This window comes from Dipodomys merriami, unplaced genomic scaffold (assembly GCF_024711535.1).
Source record: "Dipodomys merriami isolate MVZ:Mamm:240054 unplaced genomic scaffold, mDipMer1.0.p SCAF_3, whole genome shotgun sequence".
NCBI classification, from domain to species: Eukaryota; Metazoa; Chordata; class Mammalia; order Rodentia; family Heteromyidae; genus Dipodomys; species Dipodomys merriami.
In genome coordinates, this window is record NW_027204492.1 from 27,075,608 (window position 1) to 27,092,553 (window position 16,946).

At 39.4% G+C, this 16,946-nt stretch overlaps 1 protein-coding gene across 1 annotated transcript; it reads left to right on the top strand.

Annotated features, from left to right (window-relative positions):
* The first annotated feature begins 802 nt into the window (after positions 1-802).
* On the top strand, positions 803-5,662 carry C1galt1c1 (C1GALT1 specific chaperone 1). Its single transcript, XM_070039788.1, has 2 exons — positions 803-965; positions 3,243-5,662. Exons 1-2 carry the CDS (start codon positions 960-962, stop codon positions 4,203-4,205), a joined length of 969 nt encoding a protein of 322 aa, XP_069895889.1. The 5' UTR covers positions 803-959; the 3' UTR covers positions 4,206-5,662.
* Positions 5,663-16,946: the final 11,284 nt, after the last annotated feature.

Below are 16,946 nucleotides of genomic sequence, written 5' to 3' on the forward strand. Positions count from 1 at the left end.
AATGTCACAATGAAACTTCCTTTGTATAAGTATGCTAATGGAAAAACACAAAATTGTTTTAAGAGTAAGAGCTGTTTATCTCCACAGAAATTTTTACTCTCCGGGAGCTGGTGGCTAACACCTGTAATCCTAGCTACTCAGAAGGCTGGTTTTTCTGCAGATGATGCATCTTTTTCTCCCCCTCCTTTTTTTGTGCCAGTCCTAGAACTTGAACTCAGGGCCTGGACACTGTCCCTGAGTTTCTTTTGTTCAAGGCTAGCGCTGTACCATTTGAGCCACAGCTTCACTCCCCGCGTCGTTTTTTGTTTCTGGTAGTTTACTGGAGTCTCCCAGACTCTTAAAATAACAGGCTTGAACCACTGGCGCTCGGCACCACAGAACCCCTTGCTCTCGAATTCAATGACCACTCCAACAGTTTTCAATTTGATCTGCGCCTATAAATGCAGGGTGGATCACCCTCTTATCACCTTATAATTACAAAGACAAAGAAAAACTATTAGACCTGAAGCGAACACGGATAAAATATCCGACAAGCATCCAGCCGTTTCTCTCCGCCCCGGAAAAAGAAATAAGGAGATACCAGCGAGACTTAACGCCCACCCGAACGCCTCTTGGGGCTTCCTATTGGGTAGATATGAGCGCCCTGCTTACGCTATCACAACGCGCTTTTCAGCGCGTGGCGTGGGGCGGGGAAAAGGGTACGCAGCTTGCGCGCAGGTCCTTTCTATGGCCGGTGGATGGCTCTTCGACCTGCCCGGAGTTCACTAGCACCGCCCCGTCTCGCACTGCCAACCCCGCCTTCTGGGCGTCAACTTCCTAGATTTCTCCACCTTTAGCAAGATCAACGAGAAGACTCCTCCTGCATGTAGAGCAACCCGAGCAGGAGCCTAACCGAGTGGCGTAAGAACGTGAAAGGAAAGCCGTGAACGTCTGCGCATTCCTGTCCCGAGCCATTCTAGATGCGGGTGAGTGTCGAGGCCTCAGCCCCCACCCTAAGTGGAACCCGAAGTGATTAGACCCCCTTCCCTGAGATGCCAAGTCCTAGCCCATTCCCAGCATGCTCCACGTGGGATGCCCTGGCAGGTGCTAGGCAGAGAACTGCCTTCAGAAGGGACAATACATTAGCTCCTCAATGAAGTCTTTAGATGAGTCATGTCTTCTCTCACCCTCATTCTGCATTTTGCCCGCCCTTTTCCACAGTTTACACCATCCACCTTCACCTTTAAAAAAAAAAAAACTCATTTCAGGAATCATTTGGATAATTTCTGCTTTGTTTCCGTGTGCATTTTTTTTCCTTCAGTGTGCAATTTCAAGGTTCAGTTGTGTATAATCGTGTACATCCCTATATTGTATTTTTAGCCTCCCCTAATGGGGAAATAGTTTAAATAATTTAAATTTTGTATTTTGTATAAAATTTGTAGGCTTCTTGATTAACATTTTTGCATCTGGGGATGCGATCAGGAAGAATTTTGACCTGTATACCATAATAAAGTCAACAGAGACATGTGACTTCATATACTGGCCAGAAATAATGAATATTGTGTAATGTGAAATGCAAAACTAAGCAGAACTTTTTCCTGTTGGGAATGTGTAGGAATGCCACCATCCTGCCTCTCTTCTCACCCCATCCTCACACAGGAATTCTGTCTCACAGTCTGTTCTACACCTTGTGCTGATAGAAGTCAAAGTCAGTTCCATCTAGAAGGAAAGCATAGATATGATTTCCTTATAACAGCAACAATGAGTTCCATATAGTAGAACAGTGGTGTGTGCAAAACCAGTTATACTCAATACATCCCTTTTTCATATATAGAAAAACAAAGTTTTTGCATAATTTATTAGATTCTCAATAACATAGTAGGAGCACTGTGTTGATTATTGTGTAATGGAAAAAAGATTAAACTGAAGTCATGAAGATCTAGTTTCTACACTTCTACCACTGATTACCTTTTGATTATTGGGTCAGTCTGAGGTACTCCATTTCCTATCTGTAAAATGAAAGAAATATTAGTTAGGACTTGATGTCATGAAGGCTTCTTTCAAATTTAAGAGACAAAGGGAAAATTTAAGTAGCACAGTAAAGAAGATTTTTTTGTGGAGTTTGAGGAGAATTGGGAAATGTTTGCCTTTTCTTAGCATAAATGTGAAACATACAATTTTTTTTGTCGGTTGTGGGGCATGAATTCTGGGTTTGTGTGCTGTCCTTGCGCTCTTCAGCTCAAGGCTAGTATTCTACCACTTTGAGCCACAGTACCAACTTCTGGTTTGCTGGTGGTTAATTGCAGATAAGAGTCTCATGGACTTTCCTGCCCAGGCTGGCTTCAAACCTCATTCTTCAGATCTCAGCCTCCTTAGTAGCTAGGGTTACAGGTGTCAGCCACCAGCACTTGGCTTTCCAAATAACTTTTAATTGTGGTCTTTTATTACATTAATAATTAGGATACTGCACTGTAAACCATTTAGTTTTAGAAACAGAAAGGTTAATAATATATGAGGATAGTATCAATTTCAAGAAACCTGGTTTAGATATATTAAAGGTTATTAAGTTATTAGCCATCAGTTTAATAAAGCACTGTATTGAAAAGAGAAGTTAGAATTTAGGGGGAAATTTTTGGATTAAATTTGAATTTATCTGTTCTCTTTAATGGCTTGATATAAAACTCCATTTATATATTTGAGCTATTTAAATAATATAATGTGTAGTTGCTATAAAAAATTCTTTAAGCTAGGCACCAATGGCTCATACCTGTAATCCTGGCTACACAGGAGGCTGAGATGTGAGGATCATAGTTGGAAGCCAGCCTGGGCATGAAAGTCCATGAGACTCTTATCTCCAATTAATCACAGAAAAAGCCAGAAGTGGTGCTGTGGCTCAAGAGGTAAAGTGCTAGCCTTGAGCAAAAGGAGCTTAGGGACAATGCCCAGACCCAGAGTTCAAGCCCCAGAACTGGCACACAAAAAATTCTTTGAAGGGACTGATGAATGGACAAGTTCTGTGACATTAGTTTCTATGACAAATACTTTATTACTTGGTTAATTAAATCCTTAAAAATAGCCCACTACAGCAAATTCTATTTTGTAGAAAAGTAAAAGTTTCTACAAAATTCTAGATTCTGAAGTGTTTGGGAAGCTGTTTGGGGAGGGGGGTTGCTTTGTTTTTAAACAGTAAAATGTAAGTATATAAGAAATACCAGATTAGAGGGCTAAACAAAATATTTTAAGAGTCTTTTTCTTCTTTATAGGAAAAAATGCTTTCAGAAAGCAGTTCATTTTTGAAGGGTGTGATGCTCGGAAGCATTTTCTGTGTCTTGATCACTATGCTAGGACACGTTAGGATTGGTCATGGAAATAGAATGCACCACCATGAGCACCATCACCTACAAGCTCCTAACAAAGAAGATATCTTGAAAATTTCAGAGGATGAACGCATGGAGCTCAGTAAGAGCTTTCAGGTATATTGCATCATCCTTGTAAAACCCAAAGATGTGAGTCTTTGGGCTGCAGTGAAGGAGACTTGGACCAAACACTGTGACAAGGCCGAGTTCTTCAGTTCTGAAAATGTTAAAGTGTTTGAATCAATTAATATGGAAACAAATGATATATGGTTGATGATGAGGAAAGCTTACAAATATGCCTTTGATAAGTATAAAGAGCAATACCACTGGTTCTTCCTGGCACGTCCCACTACATTTGCTATTATTGAAAACCTAAAGTATTTTTTGCTAAAAAAGGATCCATCACAACCTTTCTATCTAGGCCACACTATAAAATCTGGAGACCTTGAATATGTGAGTGTGGAAGGAGGAATAGTCTTAAGTATAGAATCAATGAAAAGACTTGATAGCCTTCTCAATATTCCTGAAAAGTGTCCTGAGCAGGGAGGAATGATTTGGAAGATATCTGAAGATAAGCAGCTAGCAGTCTGCCTGAAATATGCTGGAGTGTTTGCAGAAAATGCAGAAGATGCTGATGGAAAAGATGTATTTAATACTAAATCTGTTGGGCTTTTTATTAAAGAGGCAAAGACTAATCACCCAAACCAGGTAGTAGAAGGATGTTGTTCAGATATGGCTGTTACTTTTAATGGACTAACTCCTAATCAGATGCATGTGATGATGTATGGGGTATACCGACTTAGAGCATTTGGACATGTTTTCAATGATGCACTGGTTTTCTTACCTCCAAATGGTTCTGATAATGACTAAGACATGGAGTAACAAGAGCCATGCATTTGGTCATCATATTTGCTCTCATTTGTGGTAACAATTACATATCCAATACTGGGATGTTTCTGTTTTCCTTGTCTAATCTGGAGACACTGGTATAATCATGCATTAAAGTTTACTATTATATCTTTAAATGGAGTGGTATTTTTTCCTTAAAATGCTTTGTGAAAAATTTAAATATGTTGGAAATAAATGCTTGGAGAATAATAATTTCAAAAGTAAAGAATATATTTATTAATATGTGATAAAGTCTTGGTCATAAACATTAAAAATCAGTGTGGCATCTAGTCTTCCTGATTAAAAAATTTATCCTGTCTTTTTAGCATTCTAGTATATGTAAATGAAATCTCTAGTTGTTATTTTCTGTTAGAATGTTTAGCTGTTTCCTTTATATCTAATGTACACTTATGCTTTAAATTTCCTGAATTGCCAATATATTTGCCTTTTTTTTTTTTTGGTCCAGTTGTGCACCCTGAACTCTGGGCCTGGGCACTGTCCCTTAGTTCTTCAGCTCAAGGCTAGCGCTCTACCACTTGATCCACAGCGCCACTTCCGGGCTTTTCTACTTATATGATACTAAGGATTTGAACCCAGGGCCTCATGCATGCAAGGCCAAGCATTCTACCACTGAGCCACCTTCTGAGCCCTTTCTTCTTTTTCTATTTTTTTGGCCAGCCTTCTTAAGGAATACAATCAAGCAACTAAGAAAATATTCCTTATATCAAATATCAATATTTTATATCAAATATTGATATATTCCTTATATCAAATATTCCTTATATCCAAAGAAAATTGATAGGTGAAATGAAAATTACTTTTTCTGGAAACTAATTTTATTCCTTAGCATACAAAATTTTTGTGTAGTACTGTACTTGAGCATGCAGATATTGAAGTTAGAATGACCATGAAGAATGTAATGTCATTGATCTGCAACTTGGATAAAAATGTACCACATGAGCTTTATATATTCCTGCTGAGTAAAAGTTCTGTGGACATTTCCTTTGAAGAATTTGGGTGTTGTTTTTGTTTTGTGTGTGTGTTTTGTTGTTTGTTTTTATTTTTACAGTTTTCACTTACATAAGTTGATTCTGGCCTGAGTTTTATTTTGTTCTTGAAATTCTGGAAGTTCCCCAGGTTCTTGCATAACACACATAACTGTTTTTGGTACAAAGGCCCTAAACCTAAACAGCTATTTTCAATTAACATACCATTTGTCTAAATTCAATGACTACTCAAAATCTAACCAGTGGTGTATAAATTGTTCTTGTGCTCACAGATACATGGCATACCTGGAGTTGACATATCCTATAATTTGGCCAGCCTTTGCACTAACCCCATGATGCTAATGGACTCCCAAAGCTTTAGCAAACTAGATAATTTCCTGAGGAAGTCTTTGGCTTCAGATAATTGATTCTTTCTTTTGGAGGGGGTGGGGTCCAGTCGTGGGGCCTGAACTCTGGGCCTGGGCGCTGTCCCTCAGCTCTTCAGCTCAAGGCTAGCGCTCTACCACTTGAGCCACAGCGCCACTTCCGGCTTTTTTCTTTTTTGCTTATGTGGTGCTGAGGAATTGAACCCAGGACCTCAGGCATGCAAGGCAAGCACTCTACCACTAAGCCACCTTCCCAGCCCAGATAATTGATTCTTATGAGTAGTGTGTCAGCCGGGCGCTGGTGGCTCACGCCTGTAATCCTAGCTACTCAGGAGGCTGAGATCTGAGGATTGCGGTTCAAAGCCAGCCCGGGCAAGGAGAGACCATGAGACTCCTATCTCCAATAAACCACCAGAAAACCGGAAGTGGCGCTGTAGCTCAAGTGGTAGAGCGCTCGCCTTGAGCTGAAGAGCTGAGGGACAGCACCCAGGCCCAGAGTTTAAGCCCCACGACCGACAAAAAAAAAAAAAAAAAAAAGAGTAGTGTGTCAAACCCTTTGTTTCCATTGCTCTGGTTGCTATTGGGATTTTTGGTTAAGATGAAGTATTATTGATTTGTCTTGGGGTTTATTTGTGTGTGTGTCTGTGGGTGTGCGCTCTGCAGCTTGAACTCAGGTCCAGGACACTGTCCCTTAGTTTTTCTTTTACTCAAGGCTGGTGCTCTCTTATTTGAACCACATCTTCACTTCCAACATTATTAGCTTTGAAGAATCATAAAACTTCTTTACCAAGCACCCTAATATGTGGTCTCAGGTGAAGTACTATTAATCAAACATGCCTAATATGAGGACAATGACAGTGTTTCTCTGAGTGTGAGACACTGACCCAAGAAAAAAATATTTTTCTATTTGTATTTTCTTGTCTCTAACATCAGTATATGTAAATTTTCATCATTAAATATATTTGTATAGCAAAATATGTCAGAGATTGCATTTCATTATCATATTTGCTAATAGATACTAGGTAATACGGCCTTTTAAGTCAAATTAATGCTCAATCATTTTATAAGTATAATCCAGGGGCTGGGAAGGTGGCTCAGTGGTAGAGCGCTTGCCTTGCATGCTCAAGGCCCTGGGTTCGGTTCCTCAGCACCACATAAGCAAAAAGAAAAAAGCCGGAAGTGGCACTGTGGCTCAAGTGGTAGAGCGCTAGCCTTGAGCTGAAGAGCTGAGGGACAGTGCCCAGGCCCAGGGTTCAGGCACCATGACCGGACCCAAAAAAAAAAAGAATAATCCATTATAAAATGCCTAAACATGCTGTCTATGAATTTATATCCAATTTTATAGATATAATGAGTCAGTAATTATAGTTTACCAAGAACAGTGCTACTGAGGTCATAGTTAACAGATTTGATATCCATTTATGTTGGCTAGCTTTACTGAGAAAAATAATACATTCAGTAGTCAAAAACTAACCCAAATTCCACTGTATTAGGGAGAGAATTGAAAAGATTGCAGAGCAAGAGAAGTTGGTTATGAATGCAAGTATACTTTCTTTTGGGGGGGGGAGGGGGGCCTGGGCGATGTCCCTCAGCTCTTCAGTTCAAGGCTAGCACTCTACCACTTGAGCCACAGCACCACTTCCGGCTTTTTTCGCTTTGCTTATGTGGTGCTGAGGAATCGAACCCAGGGCCTCAGGCATGCAAGGCAAGTACTCTACCACTGAGCCACCTTCCCAGCCCCACAAGTATACTTTCATATGGCAATCCACACTCCTTAAACGCATCTGAGATGTGATGTCAGTGAAAATACTATTTGTTTTGTTTGTGAAGGTACTGGGGCTTGAACTCAGGGCTTTACACTCTTGTTTGGCTTTTTTACTCAAGGCTGCCCCTCTACTACCTGATCTATACTTCCACTTCTAGCTTTTTTTGCTGGCCAACTGAAGATAAGAGTCTTACAGAGCTTCCTGTCAAGGTTGGCTTCAATCCATGATCCTTAGATCTCAGCCTCCTAAGAAGCTTACAGGAATGAGCCACTGGCACCCTGCCCAACTAAAATCTTTCAGATCACAAGAAATTGAAAATGTTAAAATGTAAGTATGCAGAAACAGACATTTCAATCCCTATGGAAAAATATGCTCTGTGTGTGTGTGTGTGTGTGTGTGTGTATGTGTGTGTGTGTGTGTGTGTGTGTGTGTGTGTGTGTGTGTGTGTGTGTGTACACACATGCTTTTTTGGTCAAGGGTGACATTCTGCCATTGAACCACGGATCCACTTCCATTTTTTTTAGTAATTAATTGTAGATCTGAGACCTACTTTACTGTCTGGGCTGGCTTTGAATCTTGATCTGCAGATCTCAGCATCCTGACTAGTTAGGATTATAGGCAAATAAGTTGCTTTTTTAAAGTTGCCTCAGTGCTAGATCTGAAACTCAGAGGTAAAGTGCTTGCCTACCATGCACCAGGCCCTAGATTTGGTTTTCATAGGTTTAATTTTCAACTAGAGGGAAGGCGGGTTCTTAATTTAAACACTAAAGGACTATTAACACTGTTATTGTTTCATCATGAAAATAATGGTAAAGTTTGCAAGTTTTCAAATGTCAGAGTATTGAACTGTAGGGTAAGCCAATCCCAGGCTTGGAGAACCAAGTATCTACTTTCAAAACAGAAGGTAGCTGGTCAGCAGTGGCTCATGCCTGTAATCCTAGCAATTCAGGAAGCTGAGGTCTGAGGATCATGGTTCAAAGCCAGCTGGGGCAGGAAAGTCTGTGAGACTCATCTCCAATAAACCACTCAGAAAACTGGAAGTGGTGCTGTGGTTCAAGTGGTTGAGCACTAGCCTTGAGCTGAAGAACTGAGGGACAGCAACCAGGCCTAGAGTTCAAGCCCCACAACCAAAAAAAAAAAAAAAGTGAGCCAAAGACTTAATTTGCAGGAATAAATCATTCTTTTTAACTATGCACTTTTCTGCTTTTCCAAACATAGTTCCTGTAAGCAAATTCATTTCCCTTTTTGCCCCATGATCAGACAGCCTATTTCTATTCTTACTACTTTGTTTTTTGTTTTGGTTTCGTTTCATTTTTGGTTTTTTTGGTCATGGGGCTTGAACTCTGGGTCTGGACACTGTCCCTCAGCTCTTAAGCTCAAGGCTAGCGTTCTGCCTACCACCTGAGCAACACTGCCACTTCCTATTTTCTGGTGGTTAATTCAAGATAAGAGCCTCACAGACTTTCCTTACCGAGCTGGCTTTGAACTGCAATCCTTAGATCTCAGCCTCCTGAGTAGCTAGGATTACAGGTGTAGCCACCTGTACCTGGCCAGAAAGATAATTTTTTTGTATTTTTTTAAGTCTAGAATTTTTCTTCTTTGGTGGAATTCCAATAATACTTACAATTTGAACAGCATAAAATAATTCATTGAGGCTTTGAAAAATCCTGTGTTCACATACTAGGTGTATTTAAAATACCTTATAAGAAAAACAATGAGAATTAGGATGCTTTGTTTTCCTACTTTTGAAATGGGACTTTTTGGTGTCAGTCCCAGGGCTTGAACTCAGGGCCTGGAAACTGTCCAAGCTTTTTTGCTCACAGCTAGCACTCTACCACCACTTGAGCCACAGCTCCTTTTAAAGCTTTTTGTGGTTAAGGAGATAAGAGTCTCACAGACTTTCCTGTCAGGCTGGCTTTGAACTGTGTTCCTCAGATCTCAGTCTCTCTTGAGTAGCTAGGATTATAGGCCTGACATGGGACTTTTAAAAAGTAGGGGTGGGGCTGGAAAGGTGGCTCAGTGGTAGAGCGCATGCCTTGCATGCATGAGGCCCTGGGTTCGATTCCTCAGCACCACATATGCAGGAAAAAAAAGCCAGAAGTGGCACTGTGGCTCAAGTGGTAGAGCGCTAGCCTTGAACTGAAGAGCTGAGGGACAGCACCCAGGTCCAGAGTTCAGGCCCCACGACCAGACCCCCCCCCAAAAATTAGTGGTGGTAGTACACACAGGAGCTGTGGCAGGAGGATCAGTTCTAGTACAGCCTATGCTACATGGCAAGACCCTTATAAAAATGGAATAAATATTGAAATGATCTGATGAATTTGACTTTTTGCTTTTTACCTAAAAGAAAACCTAATTTAGTATATGTTGACATTAAGAAATCTCCTTTAGCCAGACACTGGTACTTATGCCTGTAATCCTACTCAGGAGGCTGAGCTCTGAGGATCATGGTTCAAAGCCAGCCCAGTCAGGAAAGTCCATGAGACTCCTCTCCAATAAACTACTAGAAAACTGAAAGTCCAGATATAGCTCAGTTTTTAATTAACCACTTCTTATAGTTACACATCTTTTCCTTCCACTAATACAGGTCTTTTTAGTCATTTAAAACAAAAGTTCCCACTTTTAGTATTTTGTTTTTGTTACTTATGTTGACTATATTTCAGAATCCCTGTAATTGCTAAAATAATTTATTTAGAATTAAACATTCTGTGTAGCTAGGATTATAGGTGCGAGCCACCAGCAAAACTCCCTATTTGTAATAAACATGATTAGAAAAAATATAGCGTCATCTTATCTTCCCATGCATAAATTATATTACCTGAAAGGTTTTCCTTTTAATCAAATCTGCCTCATAATCTTAGTATTGATCTTTAAAATGTCATTAATTTGCTCATTTCATGTTTGATCTGATGGTGATTTAGTCCTTTAATACTATTTCATGTCTTATTAATGCTTTAATACATAATACTTATTTGGTTTTAATACAATACTAAACAAATTGGTATTATACTTGGTAATATTTACTATTACATCTGCCATATAAAGTACAATTAAAAAATAAAGAAAAGGCTCCTTTGTGGTTGGAAGCATTGCATAGTTGGTAGAGTGCCAAGCCAATGAGAGAAAGCATCAGGTAGCAAGTTCAAGTCCCCAGGCTTGGACCAAAAAAGCAAAAAGCATAATAAAGCTGAGTGCCAGTGGCTTACATCTATAAATCGTAGTTACTCAGGAAACTAAGATCTAAGGAATACAGCTTAAAGACAGCACAGGCAGGAAAGTGTGGAAGACTCTTCTCTCAGAGTAGCTACCAAAAAAGCTACAGGTAGTGCTGTGGCTCAAGTGGCAGAGCACTAGCCACGAGAAAAATTTTAAAAAGCTCAAGGACAGTGCCTACACCCTGAGCTCAAGCCCAGTACTCTTACACTGGTGTAAACGCACACACACACACACACACACACACACACACACACACACACACACACACAATTATATACAATTAGACTTATTTGTATATAATTATATACAATTAATTTTGTTGTCTTAGTATGATTAGTAAAGTAGTAAACATATATTCTGTGGAGCTTCCAAACTCCTTATTTTTTCGGTAAGTTTTTTTCATATTTTTTACATTGTTATTTTTTAAATTTTATTTTCTTGTAAAGATGCTGTACAGAGGGGTTACAGTAACATGAGTAAGGTAATGAGTAGTTTCTTGTTACCCCCTCCTTTGTTTTTCTCCTACTTCCCTTCCCTCCCTCACCTCCCTGACTCCTCCCCCAAAAGTGTAAAGTTTATTTCCAACAGTGTCTTATAAATAATTTTTGGTAAGTTTCTGACTGCTAGACACCTTAGGAGTGATGCATTATATTGACATGGGATGCATGCTTTACCACTGTTTTTCTTCCATTACAATGTTATTTAGTGGATACTCTTAGAAACTCAAGAGGTAACTCAAATCGTGTAATTCAGTAGAAAGGTAGTCAAAGTTCAGCAAAACAAAACCGGTAGTTGAAAGGAGTGGGGTGGGGTCAAGGGGAAAGGGATGGAAAATGAAGATAAAAAGGGGAGAAGGCAGGCAAGAATGCAATGTATATCCTACAAAGAAGAGTGAGAGAAGGGGTGGGTAGAGATGGGCGAGAATGTTGAAAGAGGTGACATTGCTCAAGGTATATTATATTCATAAATTGCTTTGTTAAATGACAACTCGTTTGTACAACTACTTAAAGATAATTTTAATTTTTTCATTGTTATTATAAAGGTGATATACAGAAAGCTACCTGAGCTCTTTTTGCTAAAAGCTAGCACTCCACCAATTTGAGCCACAGTGCCACATGAAATACCCTCAAAATGTAAATGCTCATGAATAAATCCAGTTGCTTTTTTTCAGGTTCAGAATATATCTGTAACTATGTATATGTGTATATATTAGTATATATAGTGTCTATCTATATGTATGTACATAGAGAAACAAAGGAAAACTACTGGTACTAAGAAGACATCAAACCACTGTACAAGAAGAGGACTGGTCAGGCCCTTGGGGCAACCACTTAGTTTGAATGCTGAATTATTACAACTCCATGACAGTGGGTTGCTTAAACCTTTTATTAGATGCAACCTAAGCAGTGTGTGTGTGTGTGTGTGTGTGTGTGTGTGTGTGTGTGTGTGTGTGTGTGTGTGTGTGTGTGTGTGTATTTATATATGTACTTTCTTTTTGGTTAGGCATGGGGCTTGAAATCTAGGCTTGGGTGCTGTCCCTGAGCTCTTCAGCTCAAGGTGAGCGCTCTATCACTTGAGCCACAGTGCCACTTCAGGTTTCCTGGTGGTTTGTTGGAGATAAAAGTCTCAGAGACGGGCTGGGAAGGTGGCTCAGTGGTAGAGTGCTTGTCTCTCATGCATGAGACCCTGGGTTCAATTCCTCAGCACCACATAAGCAAAAAGAAAAAAGCTGGAAGTGGCGCTGTGGTTCACGTGGTAGAGCGCTATCCTTGAGCTGAAGAGCTGAGGGACAGCACCCAGGCCCAGAGTTCTGGCCCCACCACCGGACCCAAAAAAAAAAAAAAAACAAAAGTCTCAGAGACTTTCCTGCCTGGGCTGGCTTTGTACCTCAGTCCTCAGATCTCAGCCTCCTGAGTAGCTAGGATTACAGCCATGAGCCACCAGTGCCTGGCTAAGGAATATTTTTATATTTAGCTCATATGTACTTTGCAGGTTTTGATGACTACATCAATCATCAAAAAAGCATTTGTAACAAGTGGTGAACAAATGCAGCTGTGGTACTCCCTAGACACTATGTTGAAAATGAACTATACAACTTATGAGTGGGGGTGGGAAGAAAAAACTGGGAAAGAACAACGGAGGGGATGACATTATCCAAAAAGACATGTATTCATTCATCACTAGGCTTGTGTATATCACCTTTATAATAACAAAATATTATAAAGTGTTTGTAAATTCCTACTGACTTATAAATTAGTATAAGCCTCTAAGCTCTACTCTGTTTTTCTGGCTATTCTGGGATATAAAGTCAAGGTGGTGTTAGGCAGGGGCTCTACCACTTGAGCTGCACCTCTATCCCTACCCCAATTTTTTGGGGGGGGAGGGTCCGGTCGTGGGGCCTGAACTCTGGGCCTGGGCGCTGTCCCTCAGCTCTTCAGCTCAAGGCTAGCACTCTACCACTTGAGTCACAGCGCCACTTCCGGCTTTTTTCTTTTTTTGCTTATATGGTGCTGAGGAATCGAACCCAGGGCCTCAGGCATACAAAGCAAGCGCTCTACCACTGAACCACCTTCCCAGCCCCCCTACCCAAATTTTTTAATGTAAATTTTCCATATTCACTAGACCAAAATATTCTTACGTGCAAGAGTTATTTGTGTATCATTCATCTGTTTTTTGTTTTTTGTTTTTTTTTTTGCTAGTCCTAGGGCTGGAATTCAGAGCCTGGTCCCTGTCCCCAAGCTTCTTTTGCTCAAGGCTAGCACTACACCACTTGAGCCACAGCGCCACCTCTGGATTTTTCTGTTTATGTGGTATTGAGGGCTTCATGCATGCTACCACTAAGCCATGTTCCCAGCCTGTATTATTTATCTTTGTGTCATCTCACTTAGAAACAAATAGATGAGAAATACCCATAAAGCTGGAGTGATCTTGGCTGAGTAAAAGTGAGCCAAATACACAAGAGTGGCTTGACACCAAATTAATTCTGTATCTTAAAATTAACTAGAGACACATTGCCTGAGAGAACAGTCTCTCCCTATTATTCCTATTGAGAAATATGGATAATGTTTTCTTCAAGCACAATGCCAAAAGATGCTGATATATCTGCTAATACACAAACTAACATGTAGAAACTAAAAAGTTTTGCAAACATCCCTGATGAAAACTAATAAACTGAAACTTCAGATCTAGGGGAAGCAGAGAATATACACAATTAGACCACATCACCAAGGCAACATAGTCAGTGTACTTCAGCACAGTAGAAAAACAAGCACAGATGTTGATGTTGAATATTTAAAGTGTTCTCTACACCCACTGTAACAGTGGCAATACAATAATAAAATGATAAATTATTCTAGAAACCAGGCAATTAAAAATTTTAACTTTTCTTGGGTGTTTTCTTGTGTTGTTTTTCACTGCTAATGCTTCACAAAAGGAATCTCAATTATTACTTTGGCATCAAAAATAAAAGCTCAATTTTATACCTGTACTTACCCCAAACATGTTTTGTACATTCTTTTCCCCTAAGAAAAGGAATTATTTTGTGTATATATAGATATATGTGTGCATGTAGTTACCATTTGGTCCCTCAAAAGGTACTGTAGGCCCTACATCCATCATGAGTGTATTACACATTTCACATGTAAATAAATGTGGGACATTTGAAAAAATAAAAGCTCTAAAGTTTCCTTTCAATATAAATTATGTATATTCTACATTATTTTTAATAATATAGGGAGAGATAGGCTTCAAATATGGTGCCCCTTCCCTCAACTGAAGACATGAGTTTGAAACCAGTAAGTAAGCATAAAATTAGACTATAAAATGAACTTTTCTAAAAGAATGACTTTTTTCCTTTTTTTTTTTTTAAGGGAGAAGAGATTTATTCTAATGTATGTTTTTAGAAGTTTCAGTCCATAGTCCTTGCCTCTGTTGATTTTAGGCCTGTGATGAAGCAGAACATGGTGGTGGTAACTGGCAGAGGCTTTTTACCTCATGGTGGATAAACAGAGAGACAGAGGGGAACCTGGGACAAAATACAGTAGGCAAGAATGTTCCACCCCAGTGATAAATTTTCTCTAGGTAGGCTCCCACCTCCTAAAGTTTCTAGAACATCCAAAAACAACACCATCTAATGGGAACCAAGCCCATCAGAGGACACTTTATATGAAAGATGACATTAAAAAAAAAGAAAGAAAGATAACTTATAAATTTACTACTGATGAGACCATTTAACACTTCTGGGAATAAGTAACAAGAAAAATTGGAAAAAAAAATTGATTACAGCCAGGCACCGGTGGCTGAAGCCTGTAATCTTAGCTACTTGGGAGGCTGAGATCTGAGGATCAAGGTTCAAAGCCAGCCCAGGCAGGAAAGTCCATGAGACTCTTATTTCCAATTAACCACCAGAAAACCAGAAGTGGCACTGTGGCTCAAGGTGAGCGCTAGCCTTGAACTGACAGGCTGAGGGACAGTGCCCAGGCCAAGTTCAAGCCCCACAACTGACAAATTGATTACACTGAAGAATGTAACTGTCCTAACAACATAAAAATATAGGCAGAACTTGAAATGGATATAGGAAGTAAAATCTCAGAACAGGCTAAGAAAGAGACAAGATTTTGACAGAGGTAAGCATTGTAATTCATGATGAAGCAGGAGAAATTCTCCAAACTTTACCCCAGTCCAAATGAGATATTATCCCGTTATCAATTTTTCTCTGTTCTTATTCATGTTTACCAAGAAATTTCCCGCTCAGTAGTTGTTTGCCCTAGGAAGACCTATCATTACAAATTAATACATTTATATTCTAACTGGGAAATCTCCAAATGTCATCAGTGGGGAATAATTTGTCAATCTGAAAGTCAGACCCAAGATCTATATGTACCTATGCTACAACTTGGGAAGCCCAGCTGGAACAGCCAGCTAAATGATCTCTCTCTCTTTTTACTTTCTACCTTCATCTTTCTCACCAACTTCTAACTGTAACACAGGTTACCACAATCTTGTGTCTAAATCCATCTGAAAAATAAAATCACATGTCAAATATTGGTAAGCAACCGAGTGAGATGGCTGAGACACTATCACAATAGCAAAGTTATTGAGAAGAAAGGTCTTTATCACTACATACATTCACAAGCACTATTTTAAAACCAAAACAGATTAGTCACTAAAATTAACCCATAGCCTTCACAACAGCAGAACATACATTTTTGAGGACCCGAAAAATAAGCATTTTTTCCTATAATTTTACTCAAGTTGTTGAACCTTAATCTATCAAGCCTTTCTGTTTACAGAATATATAAGGGTCACACAAATGAGTTAAATTACTTCACAGTGATGTAATCAACAAAATCCAGAATAAATATAGAAACTTCAGAGGACAAAGAATGAGATGTTTAAATAATTTAAATAAGAGGAAGTAAATTTATGAACTAATGGCAAGTATCAACCAAATGCAGCCTAAGGATCTTGTCTGGTATCTAATCCAACCAAATGAAGAATTAATAAAACTAACACTTCTGTTTATAGTACTGATGTTAGAACTCAGGGCCTCAAAATTGCTAGGCAATTACTCTAAACACTTAAGGCATGCCCTTGGCCCTAAAACTTTTTTAAAAAGATTGAAGAAAGTTGACCAAGGGCTGGGAAGGTGGCTCAGTGGTAGAGTGCTTGCCTTGCATGCATGAGACCCTGGGTTCAATTCCTCAGCACCACATAAGCAGAAAAAGCCAGAAGTGGCGTTACGCTAGCCTTGAGCTGAAGAGCTTAGGGACAGTGCCCAGGCCCAGAGTTTAAGCCCCATGACCAGCAAAAAAAAAAAAAAAAAAAAAAGAAAGAAATTGAACATACCAGGAAATAATCTTAGTAGATGTTACCAACACATTGTACTTACAGTTTTTAAAAGACTTGTCTTGGGCTGAGGATGTGGCTTAGTGGTAGAGTGCTTGCCTAGCATGCATGAAGCCCTGGGTTCAATTCCTCAGTACCATATAAACAGAAAAAGCTGGAAGTGGCACTGTGGCTCAAGTTATAGAGTACTACCCTTCAGCAAAAGAAGCTCAGGAACAGTGCCCAGGCCCTGAGTTCAAGTCCCAGGACTGCCAAAAAAAAAAGATTGGATGTTACTGGGTTACTTTAAAATAATTGTGGTGTGGGAAAGAATTGCAGCACAGATGAAAGAAAATTGGCTCTCAGCTGAAACTAAAGTAAAATATATACATATATGAAGATCTATTATACTATTTTCCATATGTTTGAATATATCTAAAACTTTCCATAAGAAAAAAAATAAAGACAAGTGAAAAAAAACATCAACAAAAGAAAAGTGGCATTGGGGCTGGAGATACAGCTCAGTTGATAGAGCACCAGTCA